Source organism: Aethalodelphis obliquidens, unplaced genomic scaffold (assembly GCF_003676395.1).
Source record: "Aethalodelphis obliquidens isolate GAN/ISIS:26980383/991018 unplaced genomic scaffold, ASM367639v1 scaffold70, whole genome shotgun sequence".
In the NCBI taxonomy this organism is placed as follows: domain Eukaryota; kingdom Metazoa; phylum Chordata; class Mammalia; order Artiodactyla; family Delphinidae; genus Aethalodelphis; species Aethalodelphis obliquidens.
Genome location: NW_020838014.1, coordinates 5,178,683 through 5,197,316, shown reverse-complemented (window position 1 = coordinate 5,197,316; position 18,634 = coordinate 5,178,683). Strand labels below are relative to the sequence as shown.

Here is an 18,634-nt window from a genome sequence, read left to right as displayed (position 1 = left end):
CCTTTACCAAGAAGCAGAACCAGTAGGAGGACAAGAGGGGCAGGAACCCACCTGCAGCCCCTCCTAGAGACCTGGACCCACTCTCCTGATCTGGTCTCTGCCCCTGCCTGGTGGTATCCGTGCCAACCCGAGGACACAGCAAAGTGGGTGTGTACAGAATTTAGAGAAAGCATCGAAAATCTTTCCAGTAAGTCTTAAAAATCATTTCCCAGTGGTAGCTCCAGCACACACGATACCAAAGCTGGGAAAACAGCAAGGGCTGTGTGTACTCTTTCTGGGTACAGGCCCGGGCCAGGCTAGAGAGAAAGCAGGCACATTCCTCACAGGGTGGGAACCTGGATCCCGTCAGCGGCAGCAGAGCGTGGAGAGAAGACATTCCCCAAACACCAAGAGGGTTACTTGCGTGTCATTCTTACCATCCATCTTCACAGTTATAAAGATGGGCTTGGACTGGATCTCTGCCTCTTTCTGCCAGGAACCGGTGGGTGACTTCACCCACGGAGTCACGGAACAGTAGTAGTTGCCAAAGTCCTGGTCCTCGGAGCCATGCACTTGCAGCAAGAACTCTAGCACGCTCACGCGCTCCAGGCTGAGGTCGCTCTTCCAGTCCCTCTGGGCCGTGTTCACAATCCCCTTCCGATCCAGGGACGACAGGAGGACGGGAGCCTTGTCCAGGCCGAAGGAGTGCACCGCAAACCAGGTCACGTCAAAGGCCATGTCGTCTATGGATGACCAAGCCAAAACACTGGGGTCAGGGCCACAGGCACAAGTACCAAGTACGGCTAACATGCCTGTAACCTGACTGTGGGCCAGCACGGCCCTACGTGCCTTGGGTCTCCCCAAATCCTCTCAACAACACCCCATGATGAAGGTACTGTCACACTTCCCACTCTGTGGCGGGACCGAATAACTGAGGTCACACAGCAAGGAAGTCACAGAGCACACGGCTTAACCCAAGAGTCTAGCTCCGGAATGTACCCTCTTCACCACGCCACTGCCACTACCCAGCTGAAGGAGCACAGCCTCAAACTGTCTCCTCCAGAGAACACGGGATGAAAGGCTGGTCGTGTGTGGTGACATCGAACGCTCTGTCTCCCAAAGAAAGCAGGGTCCTTTGGCATTTTAGGCAGAAGAACCCACGACAGGAAGGACACGAAAGTCATAAGGAATGACCTGGACATGAAGTGAATCGTACAAAATGGAGAGTTGTAAACAGTTTAGATTTTATTGTTCACTGTGATTTTTTTTTCCCCCTGAAGTGCTTAAGTTCAAAACAAGAGGAAAAAAATGTCAAGCTGAGAAAATTGAACACAGTTTAACAGTCCCAGAGAGTAATGCTGCGGAATCGTAAAGTACTCTGCAAAATTAAGGTTCTAACAGCCTCACATAAATTAATATGGACATAAGAGAAAGACGGCTTTGGCACAAGTGGTAGTTCTCATAGAACGTGGAAATAGAGTGCACATCCTAAACCTCTGACCTCTTCTTTTGACTGCTACCAAGTGATACCAGCTGTGTCAGGTCTGAGAGTCACCCAGCAAGCAAGAAAGGACTGGGAGGCCACAAACACTGCTTTATCTTACAATCGCTTGACGGGGCTTTCTGTACACGTTAAATAACATAATTTTTGTTAAACAAAAAGTAACATCCGGGCTTCCCTGGTGGCGCAGTGGTTGAGAGTCCGCCTGCCGATGCAGGGGACACGGGTTCGTGCCCCAGTCCGGGAGGGTCCCGCATGCCGCGGAGCGGCTGGGCCCGTGAGCCATGGCCGCTGAGCCTGCGCGTCCGGAGCCTGTGCTCCGCAATGGGAGAGGTCACAACAGTGCAAGGCCCGCATACCGCAAAAAAAAAAAAAAAAAAAAAAAAGTAACATCCATTTAGTAAAAATACACTAATAACCTCAAAAAGCATATTATAAGGCAAATAAATTACATTCAGATTCTTACATATTAATAAAAGAATATAAGCAAAACTAGAAGCAGGAATTTTTTTTTTTGGGCCACATCACATGGCTCGCGGGATCTTAGTTCCCCAAACCAGGGATCGAACCCTGCAGTGGAAACGTGGAGTCCTAACCACTGGACAGCCAGGGAATTCCCCAAAAGCAAGAATTTCTAAAAAATTATTCAAATGGTAGTTCCTTTTCAACTCAGTCTAAAAATGTTAAGGGCCACAGGCAAATCTCAACTCTACATGTGATGTCAGCCCTCTACTCTGAGGCACCAAAATATCATTTTTTCCTCCCCATCGACCCGCCGTGGCCCTTGACACAACATTTGATTGTTCCGAGGGTGAGGGTCATCTCTTGCAAGAAGACCAACACCCTGGGGGCAGAGGGAGTGAGGTCAACGTCCTCACACCCTCACAGTGCCCAGGCAGAGTGGGCCCCCAGATCACTCCCAGGTCCTCAGTGAAAACTAGCTCAATGTCGCTGTCACCTGCAGGCACCGGGTGGTTACTGAAGGCAAAGAGTCACAGCTGTGTCCCCATTACTTGTGTCCGGACTCTAACCCCAGTCCCGCTGTGCCGTACAGTGCGGTGGCCAGGCTGCAGGGTCAGGCTACCCGGGCTAGAATCCCAGCACTGGCTCTTGTTAGCCTAGTGACCTGGGTGAGTCACTTAAGTTCCCTGTGACTTAGTTTCCTTATCTGGAAAAGGAAATTACAATCGCACCCATAGTTAGTTAGCTTTATAAAATGCTTAGAACGGCACCTGGAATATAGTAAGCACTCAATAATAGTTGGCCACCATGAACATCCTTACCACCACAGTTCAACATACACGGTCTGTACTAAGAGATGCTGTAACAGGAAGGGTACTGCCGCCTGCAGCAGATGCTCGTGCTGCTCTGCCCCAAACAGCTGGATCGCTGGGCCCCCAGATGCTGCAGGTGCCGGCTGCTAAGCTCTCACACCGGTACCCTTCTCCAGAGGACTGGCCTTAGCTGACAGAAGCCACCTCCCGGAGAGCCACCCCTGGAGGTGAAGAAACACTACCCCTCCCCAGCCATTCACTGTGGATAATGACTGACAAACTGGGGTGGCGGGGATATAAAAGCCCAGTCCCTTAGCTCAAGGAGGTCACACTCTGTGGTGCAACCCATGTTCTGGAGCTCCCCACAGGGAGTTAGACTTGTTTTGAAGATCTCTGCCTGGCTTCCTTCCCTGCTCTATCCTGACTCCCTCACTCCCTCATTGTTGCCTCCTGAGGGCACATCTTCAATTAATCACTCGCACGCTTGTCTCAGGCTTTGCTTCTAGGGAACCTGACCTAAGACACCACCTCTAAAGGGCCGTGGTCTCCCCCTGCCCCTCCCCCTGCCTTGGCACTCGGCCCACTTGGGCCACATGTCCTTTCCGGAAGAGAATTCCTTCACAGCCCACAGGATGCGAGAGGAAAAACGAAATTACGACCTGTGCTTAATTATTCAGAATCTTCCACCCATGCAGTCTAAGAGTGCAAAGTTCTGGAAAATTGTGATCTGCAAGATAACAGCTACCTATAGCTTCTGCAATTACACTGGAGGAAAAGACATATTAAGGGCACAGTTGGTGACCCATCAATTTCCTGAGAAAGAGCATTTAAATGATTAATTTTTGTATATCTCTATAAATGAGCTTTTACAATTTTTAAAAAAATTTTATAAATGAGCTTTAAGGGTAAAAATGGTATTACATTATTCCAACTTTTGAAAAGGATCGCCCCGCCCACCGCCCCCTCCCGGCAGTCTCCACAGATGTGGTGGCTTAAACAAGACCTAGAGGCTCCTCCTTCCTAAGCCCCAGGACAGAGCTGACCCCTCTGTTGTTTTGGATGCGTGTTTTTCTTTGCCTTTCCTTACATCTTCCACAAACTCTTCTCCTTTTTCCTACCTCTAAAGCTCAACCACGTTCAAGTCCCCTATGAGAGTCAATTTCGGTATCAATCAACTCGTCCAGGGGTCAGGAAACTACAGCCTGCAGGTCCAATCCAGCCTACCGCCTGTTTTTGTAAATAAAGTTTCACTGGAACACAGCCAGGCCCATCTGTTTACATTGCTCTCTTCGGCTGCTCTCTCTCTACAACAGCAGAGTACAGTAGCTGCTGTAGAGATCATCTGGCCCACAGCGCCAAAAATACTTTCTACCTGGGCCCTTTACAGAAAAGGTTTGCTGACCCTGAACTAGCCGCACCTGAACCTTCAACTGGAGTCCCTGCAGTAGCCAGACCTCAGGGGGTGGCGGCCCGAGCCCCTCTGCTGTTGGTCACACCAGATCCAATACAGCCCACCCTCACTTTGCTGACAGCCTGCCCTTAACACAGAATGTAGATCTGCTTCCAGTTTCCACCCCAGGGCCACACACCCCGTGGTCTCTGCACAGAACTTAGTGAACCCTGCACAATTTGGCCTTTTTGAGGCACAGATCTGTGTGAGGCCACGGCTCTGCTTATGATGGGGTGGGCAGTACAAAGACACCCAAGGTCAGAGCACGGGCATCCCCCAGGCGGTGAGTCAGGGTATCCACGGGTGCTTTAGGAGAAGGCAGAGGTGGCTACAGTCCTGCTCAGCAACAGAGACACACCTACATGCATTTAATGTTCTTTCAAACCCTGAGGGTCTACGAGTAGAAGAACAGCACCGGGTACTAAGGGGGCCAAGGAGAAAAAGTGTAAGGCTGCTGGCCCACAACTGTTAGGTATCCTGTTGGCAGTACTAGTATTCTCTGCAAAGAAAAGATTTACAAAGATTTCCTAAGAATTTAAACTACAATAGCTCCCTGTGGTTACTGGCTACTCATTTCCTCTGCTCTGTATTTCTTCAGAGTGTTAATCGCTATCTGATATTATATCATATGGTGATTTCTTTCTTGTTTGTCTCCTTAACTAGGCTGCAAGCTCTATGAGGGCAGACATGGTGCATTTTGATCACTCCTCTATTTCCGGCAACTAGAACAGCACCTGTTTATAGGAGTTCACTAAATAGCTGAATGAATGGATGAATGAATGAAAGACAAAAAGCGAGGGAGCCAGACTCTGCCAGTGGGCTGCAAACGAGATTGAATCAGCCCCCGAAGTGGCCACTAGATCACCCTGAGAACACATTCAAATGTCTGGTTGTGTTTCCAAATCGTCAAACAGATAGTTGCATCCATTAAACAACTACTAAATACTGCCGAGCTAGGCAGTTTGGGAATAAACAGCCAATCCAATCCCTGACCTCCACATCTGTGTAACACAGTGGTGATGATATGAGAAACACTTACAAAAAGAAATACGGGGAAGCGGAAGGATGGAGAAAAGTACCTGGATCCAGGGCTGCTCCTTCAACAGTGATGATACAAAACAATTTGATGAGATCTCCCCGGATGACTGATGGCGCGTCCGAGTGCACAGAGGCATTAAATATAGGACCTGGAAGAAAGCAATGCCACTTCGTGATCCTCTTTCACACTTCTGTTTAAATCCTGTTCTTGGTGTGCAAATGGGCATCTAAATGTGGGATCCCCTTCCTTGGAACTGAGCTAGAAATTCACAAAATAGGTGTCCTAAGATTGCTTTCCTTCTATTCAGAGAGACATGTGTATTAAGTATATAAGCTTCATCTTAAGATTACAACCATGGTCTCATTTGAAGACCACCCACCTCCTATCCTGGTACAGCCTGGGCTGTTTCTAGCTGCACATGGTTCACTTCCAGGCCAGAGTGGCTCAGATGCCAGAGGGTTCAGGACTAAATCAGGGATGCTTTTGGTCCCGAAAGAGTGAGCAGCCTCATTGTATTGGGTGCTGGCGACGGGCCCTGCTATTAAGAGGCTGAAATCCAGTAATGCCAACAATGACGACATTTCTATAAAGCATGGTGGGAGCACTGAAGGCGATTCATTCCAATCTGCTGTGAGAAACTGAGGAAACGTGGAAACTCCTTTTAAAAACTACCCAGGGACTTCCCTCGTGGCGCAGTGGTTAAGAATCCACCTGCCAATGCAGGGAACACGGGTTCAAGCCCTGGCCTGGGAAGATCCCGCATGCTGCGGAGCAACTAAGCCCATGCCACAACTAATGAGCCTGCGCTCTAGAGCCTGCGAGCCACCACTACTGAGCCCGTGTGCCACAACTACTGAAGCCCGCGAGCCTAGAGCCTGTGCTCCGCAACAAGAGAAGCCACTGCAATGAGAAGCCCGTGCATCGCAACGAAGAGTAGCCCCCACTCGCCGCACCCAGAGAAAGCCCGGGCACAGCAACAAAGACCCAACGCAGCCAAAAATAAAAAATAAATAAGTTTACAAAAATAAATAAATAAACATAAAAACTACTCAGATAGGATCTGTCTTGCATATCTTTCTGAAACTCTCCCTTGATACCCAGTTTACTTTTATAAAAGACCCCTTTCCTTCTTCCAAAGGCCAGAGGATGTTTCTACACAAACCATGCTGACTCCTCATTGTATCATTGACTCACAGCAAGGCAGAGTTGTTCCAGGTTTCTAAGTTGTAAGGCAATGAGCCTATGCATGAGCAAGAAAATGTGAAGAATTAAGTCAAAAGAATTTAGGGCTAGAAGTTAATAATATTTACCATAGAGTCAGTTGGATGCATTTGAATGTAGGCATAATTATTATTGTGCTATTTCATAACTAGGCACAAATAAATGACTTAATAAATTAAAAAAAAATAGGTATGCCTTGTATGCAAGAAATCTGCAGCTCCGATCCCCTCCTTAGGCAGAGAGAAGGGCTAGGTACTGCATTCTGTTTTTAACCCCTTTACAGCTCACTTTTAGGTGACAGTATTACATAGCTTTAGGCCAATCTGATCCTAAGAGCTTAATATTTACCATATGCCAATTCCTAATGTCTAGGAATAGGCAAACCTGAAGAAGATTCCAGAACACCAATGCTAGGGGATTTCCCTTGGGTTTTCTGGAAAGCAAAGATAGATGGCCCTGGACAATGATTCTGAAACTCACTAGAAGCTAAGAATACAGGTGTAACTACCTTTAAAATCAGATTACCAGAAAGGAAAAGGTGCTTTTTGTTTTAACATCCAAAAGAAATGACTGTGAGAAAGACAGTAAAAGGTCATATGAACCAATGAGGCAAAAAATTGAAAAGACTACACTTTCATTTCAACATGAGTAGTAAGATGAATTCATCAGATGGCTTTCTTAACACCGAGTCCATGAGTAATCCGTGTTTTGCTGGGAGAAGGGTGAAGGTCGGTTGTAGAACATGGAAACCTTGAGGCATTAGGCAGCCCTGGGCAGGGTCTGCTGAGTACTCAGATTCAGTCTAGGGCATGGAGAACGTAACAGAATGGCAGTCCCAGGACATGGGGAAAGGGATGAAAGCATAAAGGACAAAGAAACTTTACCTACTTCTAGACATCACATCCTTCAATTAACTCGGCTCAGCCACGGTTCCCTCAGGTCCTTACCACCCTGGATTTGCTCTGTTTATAGCAGTGAGGTGGGAAAGGATTAAGCCAGTTGCTCTGAGTTGGCTCAGTGGTAATGACTGGGGGGACTTCATGCCATATATGGTCATCCATGAGGACAGGTTAGTAGCGACCATGGTGAGCAATGGGGACTGAATTTTTTTTCTCTGACTAGAAATTTCATGGTTATAAATAGAACTATACTATGGGGCTTTCTTAAAGTATCCAGACCCCTTCTAAGAGAACACAAGATAATAAAACACAAGGAGATCCTCACAATGGATTTAGGTTCTTATTTACTTAATTTGAAACAGCAGAGAAATTTGGACATATTTCCTTTACCTTATTTGGACAAATTTCCTTACCTAATTTGGACAAATTTCACTTTCTTTATATTTCCAAAAAAATCCAAAATGCCTTCTAGGTCACAAGTTACTGTTCTCATTTCCCCTCATGGCCGTGGGAACAACAGAGCATTTGTGCCATGCTCACCATGCAGACAAGGACCAGGGAAAAAGTCTGCATTGTGAACTATTCACAGTAGTGGATTTCCTTCGAACGAAATGAACAACTCACTGTTAATGTGGGTCATTATCCCAGGCTTAGAAATATTTTTATTATGGTCAATTTCTGTGGTAATGCTGTTTTCTTGAGGGAATGTGTCTGGTTAACTTCACAGATGACAAACTACAGCACAGATAATTTAAGTGAACAGAGTCACTACATGTCCCTGGATTCCTCGTCTGCAGAGTACATGGACCACTTAGCATTTAAACACAAACATTGACACAAACCATGTTCCAACTCTCGCCCCTAAAAAAAGGTTGTAAATGACAGTATTTTTGTGAAAGCCAAAACTACGGACTGTCTGCATGTCCATCAATAGGATAATGGTTAACCAAATTCTAGCAAGTGTAGTCATTAAAGTTGGTAGTTACCTAGAATTTTTTATAACACGGAAAATGCTTATCTTATAATGGTGGAGGAGGGCAGAAAGCAGGTCATAAAATTGCATATACAGCCTGATTTCAAAGTTATGAAGAAAACATGCAAGGGAAAAATTCTAGGAAGACGAATACCACCAATTAACAGTCTCTGGTAAGATTATGGGCGATTCTTCCTTGTATTTTACTGTATTTTCAAACTTCTCTGTTAAGGAGAAAAACTTTATTATTATTCTTTTAAAAGGCCAAAGTCCTTCACATCATCACATTTAAACCATATTATTCCTCCTCATACTTTGAATCAGTAGAAGTTACAACCCAGTAGGACCCCTTGGGGAATACAGTCCGCATACCAAGAGGCAAGTGTCCTGAAAGCAGAGGACAGAAGGGTGGACACCAGGAAGGATCTCTTTGTTACATGCGTTTTACCGTGTGCTGCTAATTTTTAGGAGGTAAAGGCTCTCAGTATCAAGCCAATGTTTCCTTGGAGCTATTCGGGGCTACGGCATTGTGCTGGGTGCTGGATTTGATGGTAGCTCCTCTTAATTAAACTGTGAACTGGTCATGACAACTCCGTGGATTAAACAAAGCAAAAACCTGAGGCAGTCTATTCAACCTGTAAGCTACAGTGATTTCATCTGTTATGTGGAGATTTAAAGAACTGAGAAATAGATTCAATTCCCATTCCTCACCTAGAAATACATACGAAAGATTTTATGTCTCCCCTCTTTCTAGACACAGTTTTAAAGAAACATCAAATAACAAATGTAAAACAAACTGGAATAAAATCCTATAGGCAATAAAACAGATACACAGATAGAGGGCAAAAACCACACATAATCATCTGAATCTCAATAGTCACAGAAAAAGCGTTTGACAACACCCAACACTTCATCGTGATAAAAACACTCAACAGATTAGGAATGAAAGAAAATTTCCTCAACTCAATATTTGGTGTCTATGAAAAACCCACAGTGACCATGATACTTAAGGGTAAAAGATACTTCATGGGGAAAGTTCCCCCTAAGATCAGGAACAAGAAAAGGATGTCCACTTGTGTCACTACTATTCACCACTGTACTAGATTCTAGCCAGGGCAATTAGGCAAGAAAAATAATTAGAAGGCATTTAGTAAAACTGAATAGAAGAAATAAAACCATCTCTATTTGTATCAATAGATCACATGATCCTATATTTAAAAAGCCTAAGTAGGCCGGGGGGAAGATGGCGGAAGAGTAAGATGCGGAGATCACCTTCCTCCCCACAGATACATCAGAAATACATCTACACGTGGAACAACTCCTACAGAACACCCACTGAACGCCGGCAGAAGACCTCAGACCCCCCAAAAGGCAAGAAACCCCCCACGTACCTGGGTAGGGCAAAAGAAAAAAGAATAAACAGAGACAAAAGGAAAGGGACGGGACCTGCACCAGTGGGAGGGAGCTGTGAAGGAGGAAAGGTTTCCACACATTAGAAGCCCCTTTGTGGGCGGAGACTGTGGGTGGCGGAGGAGGGGGAGCTTCGGAGCCGCGGAGGAGAGCGCAGCAACAGGGGTGCGGAGGGCAAAGCAGAGAGATTCCAGCACAGAGGATTGGTGCCGACCAGCACTAACCAGCCCGAGAGGCTTGTCTGCTCACCCGTCGGGGCGGGCGGGGCTGGGAGTTGAGGCTCAGGCTTCGGTCGGAGCGCCGGGAGAGGACTGGGGTTGGTGGGTTGGCGGCGTGAACACAGCCTGCAGGGGGTTAGTGCACCACGGCTAGCTGGGAGGGAGCCCGGGGAAAAGTCTGGACCTGCCGAAGAGGCAAGAGACTTTTTCTTCCCTCTTTGTTTCCTGGTGTGCGAGGAGAGGGGATTAAGAGCACCGCTTAAAGGAGCTCCAGAGACGGGCGCGAGCCGCGGCTAACAGCGCGGACCCCAGAGACGGGCATGAGACGCTAAGGTTGAACTGCCGCCACCAAGAAGCCTGTGTGCGAGCACAGGTCACCATCCACACCTTCCCTCCCGGGAGTCTGTGCAGCCCACCACTGCCAGGGTCCCGTGATCCAGGGACAACTTCCCCGGGAGAACGCACGGTGCACCTCAGGCTGGCGCAACGTCACGCTGGCCTCTGCCACCGCAGGCTCGTCCCACATCGTGCCCCTCCCGCCCCCCCCCGGCCTGAGTGAGCCAGAGCCCTCGAATCAGCGGCTCCTTTAACCCCGTCCTGTCTGAGCGAACAACAGACGCCCTCCGGTGACCTACACGCAGAGGCGGGGCCAAATCCAAAGCTGAGCCGCGGGAGCTGTGAGAACAAAGAAGAGAAAGGGAAATCTCTCCCAGCAGCCTCAGAAGCAGCGGATTAAAGCTCCACAATCAACTTGATGTACCCTGCATCTGTGGAAAACATGAATAGACAACGAATCATCCCAAATTGAGGAGGTGGACTTTGAGAGCAAGATTTATGATTTTTTCCCCTTTTCCTCTTTTTGTGAGTGTGTATATGTATGCTTCTGTGTGAGATTTTGTCTGTATAGCTTTGCTTTCACCATTTGTCCTAGGGGTCTATCCGTCTGATTTATTGTTGTTTTTTTTTTACTATTTAAAAAATTTTTTCTTAATAATTATTTTTTATTTTATTTTATCTTACTTTCTTTTATTTTCTTTTATCCTCTTTCTTTCTTTCTTTCTACTTTTTCTCCCTTTTATTCTGAGCCGTGTGGATGAAAGGCTCTTGGTGCTGCAGCCAGGAGTCAGTGCTGTCTGTGCCTCTGAGGTGGGAGAGTGAACTTCAGGACACTGGTCCACAAGAGACCTCCCAGCTCCACGTAATATCAAAGGGTGAAAATCTCCCAGAGACCTCCATCTCAACACCAGCACCCAGCTTCACTCAATGATCAGCAAGCTACAGTGCTGGACACCCTATGCCAAACAACTAGCAAGACAGGAATACAACCCCACCCATTAGCAGAGAGGCTGCCTAAAATCATAATAAGTCTACAGACATCCCAAAACACACCACCAGACGTGGACCTGCCCACCAGAAAGACAAGATCCAGCCTCATCCACCAGAACACAGGCACTAGTCCCCTCCACCAGGAAGCCTACACAACCCACTGAACCAACTTTAGCCACTGGGGACAGACACCAAAAACAACGGGAACTACGAACCTGCAGCCTGCAAAAAGGAGACCCCAAACACAGTAAGATAAGCAAAATGAGAAGACAGAGAAACACACAGCAGATGAAGGAGCAAGATAAAAACCCACCAGACCTAACTAATGAATAGGAAGTAGGCAGGCTACCTGAAAAAGAATTCAGAATAATGATAGTAAAGATGATCCAAAATCTTGGAAATAGAATAGAGAAAATGCAAGAAACATTTAACAAGGACCTAGAAGAACTAAAGAGGAAACAAGCAATGATGAACAACACAATAAATGAAATTTAAAATACTCTAGAAGGGATCAATAGCAGAATAAATGAGGCAGAAGAACGGATAAGTGACCTGGAAGATAAAATAGTGGAAATAACTACTGCAGAGCAGAATAAAGAAAAAAGAATGAAGAGAACTGAGGACAGTCTCAGAGACCTCTGGGACAACATTAAACGCACCAACATTCGAATTATAGGGGTTCCAGAAGAAGAAGAGAAAAAGAAAGAGACTGAGAAAAATTTGAAGAGATTATAGTTGAAAACTTCCCTAATATGGGAAAGGAAATAGTTAATCAAGTCCAGGAAGCACAGAGAGTCCCATACAGGATAAATCCAAGGAGAAACACGCCAAGACCCATATTAATCAACATGTCAAAAATTAAATACAAAGAAAACATATTAAAAGCAGCAAGGGAAAAAAAACAAATAACACACAAGGCAATCCCCATAAAGTTAACAGCTGATCTTTCAGCAGAAACTCTGCAAGCCAGAAGGGACTGGCAGAACATATTTAAAGTGATGAAGGAGAAAAACCTACAACCAAGATTACTCTACCCAGCAAGGATCTCATTCAGATTTGATAGAGAAATCAAAAGCTTTACAGACAAACAAAAGCTGAGAGAGTTCAGCACCACCAAACCAGCTTTACAACAAATACTCAAGGATCTTCTCTAGGCAAGAAACACAAGAGAAGGAAAAGACCTACAATAACAAACCCAAAACAATTAAGGAAATGGTCATAGGAACATACATATCGATAATTACCTTAAATGTAAATGGAATAAATGCTCCCACCAAAAGACACAGATAGGCTGAATGGATATAAAAACAAGACACATATATATGCTGTCTACAAGAGACCCACTTCAGACCTAGAGACACATACAAACTGAAAGTGAGGGGATGGAAAAAGATATTCCATGCAAATGGAAACCAAAAGAAAGCTGGAGTAGCAATTCTCATATCAGACAAAATAGACTTTAAAATGAAGACTATTAGAAGAGACAAAGAAGGACACTACATAATGATCAAGGGATTGATCCAAGAAGAAGATAGAACAATTGTAAATATTTATGCACCCAACATAGGAGCACCTCAATACATAAGGCAAATACTAACAGCCATAAAAGGGGAAATCGACAGTAACACAATCATAGAAGGGACTTTACCACCCCACTTTCACCAATGGACAGATCATCCAAAATGAAAATAAATAAGGAAACACAAGCTTTAAATGATACATTAAATAAGATGGACTTAACTGATGTTTATAGGCCATTCCATCCAAAAACAACAGAACACACATTCTTTTCAAGTGCTCATGGAACATTCTCCAGGATAGATCATATCTCAGGTCACAAATCAAGCCCTGGTAAATTTAAGAAAATTTATATTGTATCAAGTATCTTTTCCAACCACAATGCTATGAGACTAGATATCAATTACAGGAAAAGATCTGTAAAAAATACAAACGCATGGAGGCTAAACAATACACTACTTAAAAACGAAGTGATCACTGAAGAAATCAAAGAGGAAATAAAAAAAATACCTAGAAACAAATAACAATGGAGACACAACAACCCAAAACCTATGGGATGCAGCAAAAGCAGTGCTAAGAGGGAAGTTTATAGCAATACAATCCTACCTTAAGAAACAGGAAACATCTCGAATAAACTTGCACCTAAAGCAATTAGAGAAAGAAGAACAAAAAAACCCCAAAGTTAGCAGAAGGAAAGAAATCATAAAGATCAGATCAGAAATAAATGAAAAAGAAATGAAGGAAACGAAAGCAAAGATCAATAAAACTAAAAGCTGGTTCTTTGAGAAGATAAACAAAATTGATAAACCATTAGCCAGACTCATCAAGAAAAAAAGGGAGAAGACTCAAATCAATAGAATTAGAAATGAAAAAGGAGAAGTAACAACTGACACTGCAGAAATACAAAAGATCATGAGAGATTACTACAAGCAACTCTATGCCAATACAATGGACAACCTGGAAGAAATGGACAAATTCTTAGAAATGCACAACCTGCCAAAACTGAATCAGGAAGAAATAGAAAATATGAACAGACCAATCACAAGCACTGAAATTGAAACTGTGATTAAAAATCTTCCAACAAACAAAAGCCCAGGACCAGATGGCTTCACAGGCGAATTCTATCAAACATTTAGAGAAGAGCTAACACCTATCCTTCTCAAACTCTTCCAAAATATAGCAGAGGGAGGAACACTCCCAAACTCATTCTACGAGACTACCATCACCCTGATACCAAAACCAGACAAGGATGTCACAAAGAAAGAAAACTACAGGCCAATATCACTGATGAACATAGATGCAAAACTCCTCAACAAAATACTAGCAAACAGAATCCAACAGCACATGAAGAGGATCATACATCATGATCAAGTGGGGTTTATTCCAGGAATGTAAGGATTCTTCAATATATGCAAATCAATCAATGTGATACACCATATTAACAAACTGAAGGAGAAAAACCATATGATCATCTCAATAGATGCAGAGAAAGCTTTCAACAAAATTCAACACCCATTTATGATAAAAACCCTCCAGAAAGTAGGCATAGAGGGAACTTTCCTCAACATAATAAAGGCCATATATGACAAACCCACAGCCAACATTGTCCTCAATGGTGAAAAACTGAAAGCCTTTCCACTAAGACCAGGAACAAGACAAGGTTGCCTACTCTCACCACTCTTATTCAACATAGTTTTGGAAGTTTTAGCCACAGCAATCAGAGAAGAAAAGGAAATAAAAGGAATCCAAATCGGAAAAGAAGAAGTAAAGCTGTCACTGTTTGCAGATGACATGATACTATACATAGAGAATCCTAAAGATGCTACCAGACAACTACTAGAGCTAATCAATGATTTTGGTAAAGTAGCAGGATACAACATTAATGCACAAAAATCTCTGGCATTCCTATACACTAATGATGAAAAATCTGAAAGTGAAATCAAGAAAACACTCCCATTTACCACTGCAACAAAAAGAATAAAATATCTAGGAATACGGAGACAAAAGACCTGTATGCAGAAAAGACAAGGAGACAAAAGACCTGTATGCAGAAAATTATAAGACAATGATGAAAGAAATTAATGATGATACAAATAGATGGAGAGATATACCATGTTCTTGGATTGGAAGAATCAACAATGTGAAAATGACTCTACTACCCAAAGCAATCTACAGATTCAATTCAATCCCTATCAAACTACCACTAGCATTTTTCACAGAACTAGAACAAAAAATTTCACAATTTGTATGGAAACACAAAAGATCCCGAATAGCCAAAGCAATCTTGAGAACAAAAAACAGAGCTGGAGGAATCAGGCTCCCTGACTTTAGACTATACTACAAAGCTACAGTAATCAAGACAGTATGGTACTGGCACAAAAACAGAAACATAGATCAATGGAACAGGATAGAAAGCCCAGAGATAAACCCACACACATGTGGCCACCTTATCTTTGATAAAGGAGGCAGGAATGTACAGTGGAGAAAGGACAGCCTCTTCAATAAGTGGTGCTGGGAAAACTGGACAGGTACATGTAAAAGTATGAGATTAGAACACTCCATAACACCATACACAAAAATAATCTCAAAATGGATTAAAGACCTAAATGTAAGGCCATGAACTATCAAACTCTTAGAGGAAAACATAGGCAGAACCCTCTTTGACATAAATCATAGCAAGATCCTTTTTGATCCACCTCCTAGAGAAATGGAAATAAAAACAAAAATAAACAAATGGGACCTAATGAAACTTCAAAGCTTTTGCACAGCAAAGGAAACCATAAACAAGACCAAAAGACAACCCTCAGAATGGGAGAAAATATTTGCAAATGAAGCAACTGACGAAGGATTAATCTCCAAAATTTACAAGCAGCTCATGCAGCTCAATAACAAAAAAACAAACAACCCAATCCAAAAATGGGCAGAAGACCTAAATAGACATTTTTCCAAAGAAGATATACAGACTGCCAACAAACACATGAAAGAATGCTCAACATCATTAATCATTAGAGAAATGCAAATCAAAACTACAATGAGATATCATCTCACACCGGTCAGAATGGCCATCATCAAAAAATCTAGAAACAGGGGCTTCCCTGGTGGCGTAGTGGTTGAGAATCTGCCTGCCAATGCAGGGGACACGGGTTCGAGCCCTCGTCTGGGAAGATCCCATATGCCGCGGAGCAACTAGGCCTGTGAGCCACAATTACTGAGCCTACGCTCTGCAACAAGAGAGGCCGCGATAGTGAGAGGCCTGCGCACCGCGATGAAGAGTGGCCCCCACTTGCTGCAACTAGAGAAAGCCCTCGCACAGAAATGAAGACCCAACACAGCCATAAATAAATAAATAAATAAATAAATAATTTAAAAATATCTAGAAACAATAAATGCTGGAGAGGGTGTGGAGAAAAGGGAACACTCTTGCACTGCTGGTGGGAATGTGAATTGGTACAGCCACTATGGAGAACAGTATGGAGGTTCCTTAAAAAACTACAAATAGAACTACCATATGACTCAGCAATCCCACTACTGGGCATATACCCTGAGAAAACCATAATTCAAAAAGAGTCATGTACCAAAATGTTCACTACAGCTCTATTTACAATAGCCAGGACAAGTTAAGTGCCCATCATCGGATGAATGGATAAAGAAGATGTGGCACATATATACAATGGAATATTACTCAGCCATACAAAGAAATGAAATTGAGTTATTTGTAGTGAGGTGGATGGACCTAGAGTCTGTTATACAGAGTGAAGTAAATCAGAAAGAGAAAGACAAATACTATATGCTAATACATATATATGGAATCTAAGAAAAAAAGAAAATGTCATGAAGAACCTAGGGGTAAGATGGGAATAAAGACACAGACCTACTAGAGAATGGACTTGAGGATATGGGGAGGGGGAAGGGTAAGCTGTGACAAAGTGAGAGAGTGGCATGGACATATATACACTACCAAATGTAAAATAGATAGCTAGTGGGAAGCAGCCGCACAGCACAGGGAGATCAGCTCGGTGCTTTGTGACCACCTAGAGGGGTGGGATAGGGAGGGTGCGAGGGAGGGAGATGCAAGAGGGAAGAGATATGGGAACATATGTATATGTATAACTGATTCACTTTGTTATAAAGCAGAAACTAACACACCGTTGTAAAAAAAGAAAAAAGAATACAATTACTTTTAATTAAAAAAAAAATGACCACACAAACAGTGTCCTCTGGGCTGATGGGACTCGCTATGTTTAAAAACACTGATTAGGGGACTTCCCTGGTGGCACAGTGGTTAAGAATCCGCCTGCCAATGCAGGGCACACGGGTTTGAGCCCTGGTCCGGAAGATCCCATATGCCACGGAGCAACTATGCCCGTGCGCCACAACTACTGAGCCTGCGGTGTAGAGCCCACGAGCCACAACTACTGAAGCCCACGAGCCTAGAGCCTGTGCTCCACAACAAGGGAAGCCACCACAATGAGAAACCCTCACACCGCAACAAAGAGTAGCCCCTGCTCGCCGCAACTAGAGAAAGCCTGTGTGCAGGAACGAAGACCCAATGCAGCCAAAAATAAATAAATAAATTTATATTAAAAAAAACCCACAAGTACTAGTACTTCTAAAGAAATGTTTCAACTCCACTATAGGAGGAAGACTCCATCTAAATCTGGAGCAGACACGTGATGACTTGAGAATTTCTGAAACACCTGTCTACCTTTGAAAGAAGCACAAAATTTTAAAGTCTCAAGATTGGAAAGAATGTAACGGTCAAATACTGTGACCAATCAGTTTGTGTTTTAAGTCCTTCTCTCTATATTTGCCAAATGTCACCACCAGCCTATGAATCACGCCTCTGATGATAAGAAACTTGCTTCTTCCTCAAGCTCTAAGTGCTACACAGTCATTCCTTATAAAGACCAACTTGAATCCAAGACTTTTTCTGTATTACAAGTGTTGTATTCATATTTGTATTCTTAGGACCTAGTAAAACATAGGAACACAAGTGCTCAGTGAAGTTGGTTGTATCAAATTGAAAAAATTTCCTTAGGTCATATATTACATTGCAGTCTAGTTAATTGTGCACAAATTTTATTTTCCCAACTGGATTGTAAACTCTGTGAGGAATGACATCTTGTTTTATACATCTTTGTATCCTCCGCATCCCCTAGTATGGTGTTACGCACATAGAATGTCCCAAATAACTATTTGTTGAATTTAAAATGTGAATGAATGAATGAATAACTGAATGAATAAATCTTATTACTAAGCCATTTTCAGGGACATAGTTTTATACTGCTCTTCAAAGCTAAGGACAAACACTTATATTCCATTTCTAAGACTTAAAAGAATGACTTCAGTTACAATTTTCTTATACCTAGAAGTTTCTACACAAAGCAGCCTATTAGATTATGGAAGAAGACTGGTACTTACTCCTTGTTAATTTTTTTTTTTTTGCATTTTTTAAAATTGAAGTATAGTTGATTCACAATATTGTGAGTTTCAGGTGTACAACAAAGTGATTCAGTTATATATGTTTTCTTCAGATTATTTTCCATTATAGGTTATTACAAAATATTGACTATAGTTCCCTATGCTAAATAATAAATCATTGTTGCTTATCTATTTTATGTATAGTATCAATAGTTTGTATCTATTAATTGTATACTCCTAATTTATCCCTCCCCCTCTCCCTTTCCTCTTTGGTAAACATAAGTTTGTTTTCTATGTCTGTGAGTCTGTTTCTGTTTTATATATAGATTCATTTGTATTATTTTTTAGATTCCACATATAAATGATATCATAAAAAAAAAGCCTAAGTAGTCAACGACAACAAAA

General features: G+C 43.2%; 1 protein-coding gene across 1 annotated transcript in view; it reads right to left on the bottom strand.

Annotated features, from left to right (window-relative positions):
* PTGFRN (prostaglandin F2 receptor inhibitor) overlaps window positions 1-18,634 on the bottom strand; it is an 85,146-nt gene that overhangs the window by 4,545 nt on the left and 61,967 nt on the right. Inside the window, exons 7-8 of the mRNA XM_027091127.1 lie at window positions 5,284-5,391; window positions 417-722 (exon numbers count right to left, since the gene is read on the bottom strand). Of these exons, the coding sequence (XP_026946928.1) occupies window positions 417-722; window positions 5,284-5,391 (414 nt within the window). The remainder of the gene's footprint in view (window positions 1-416; window positions 723-5,283; window positions 5,392-18,634) is intronic.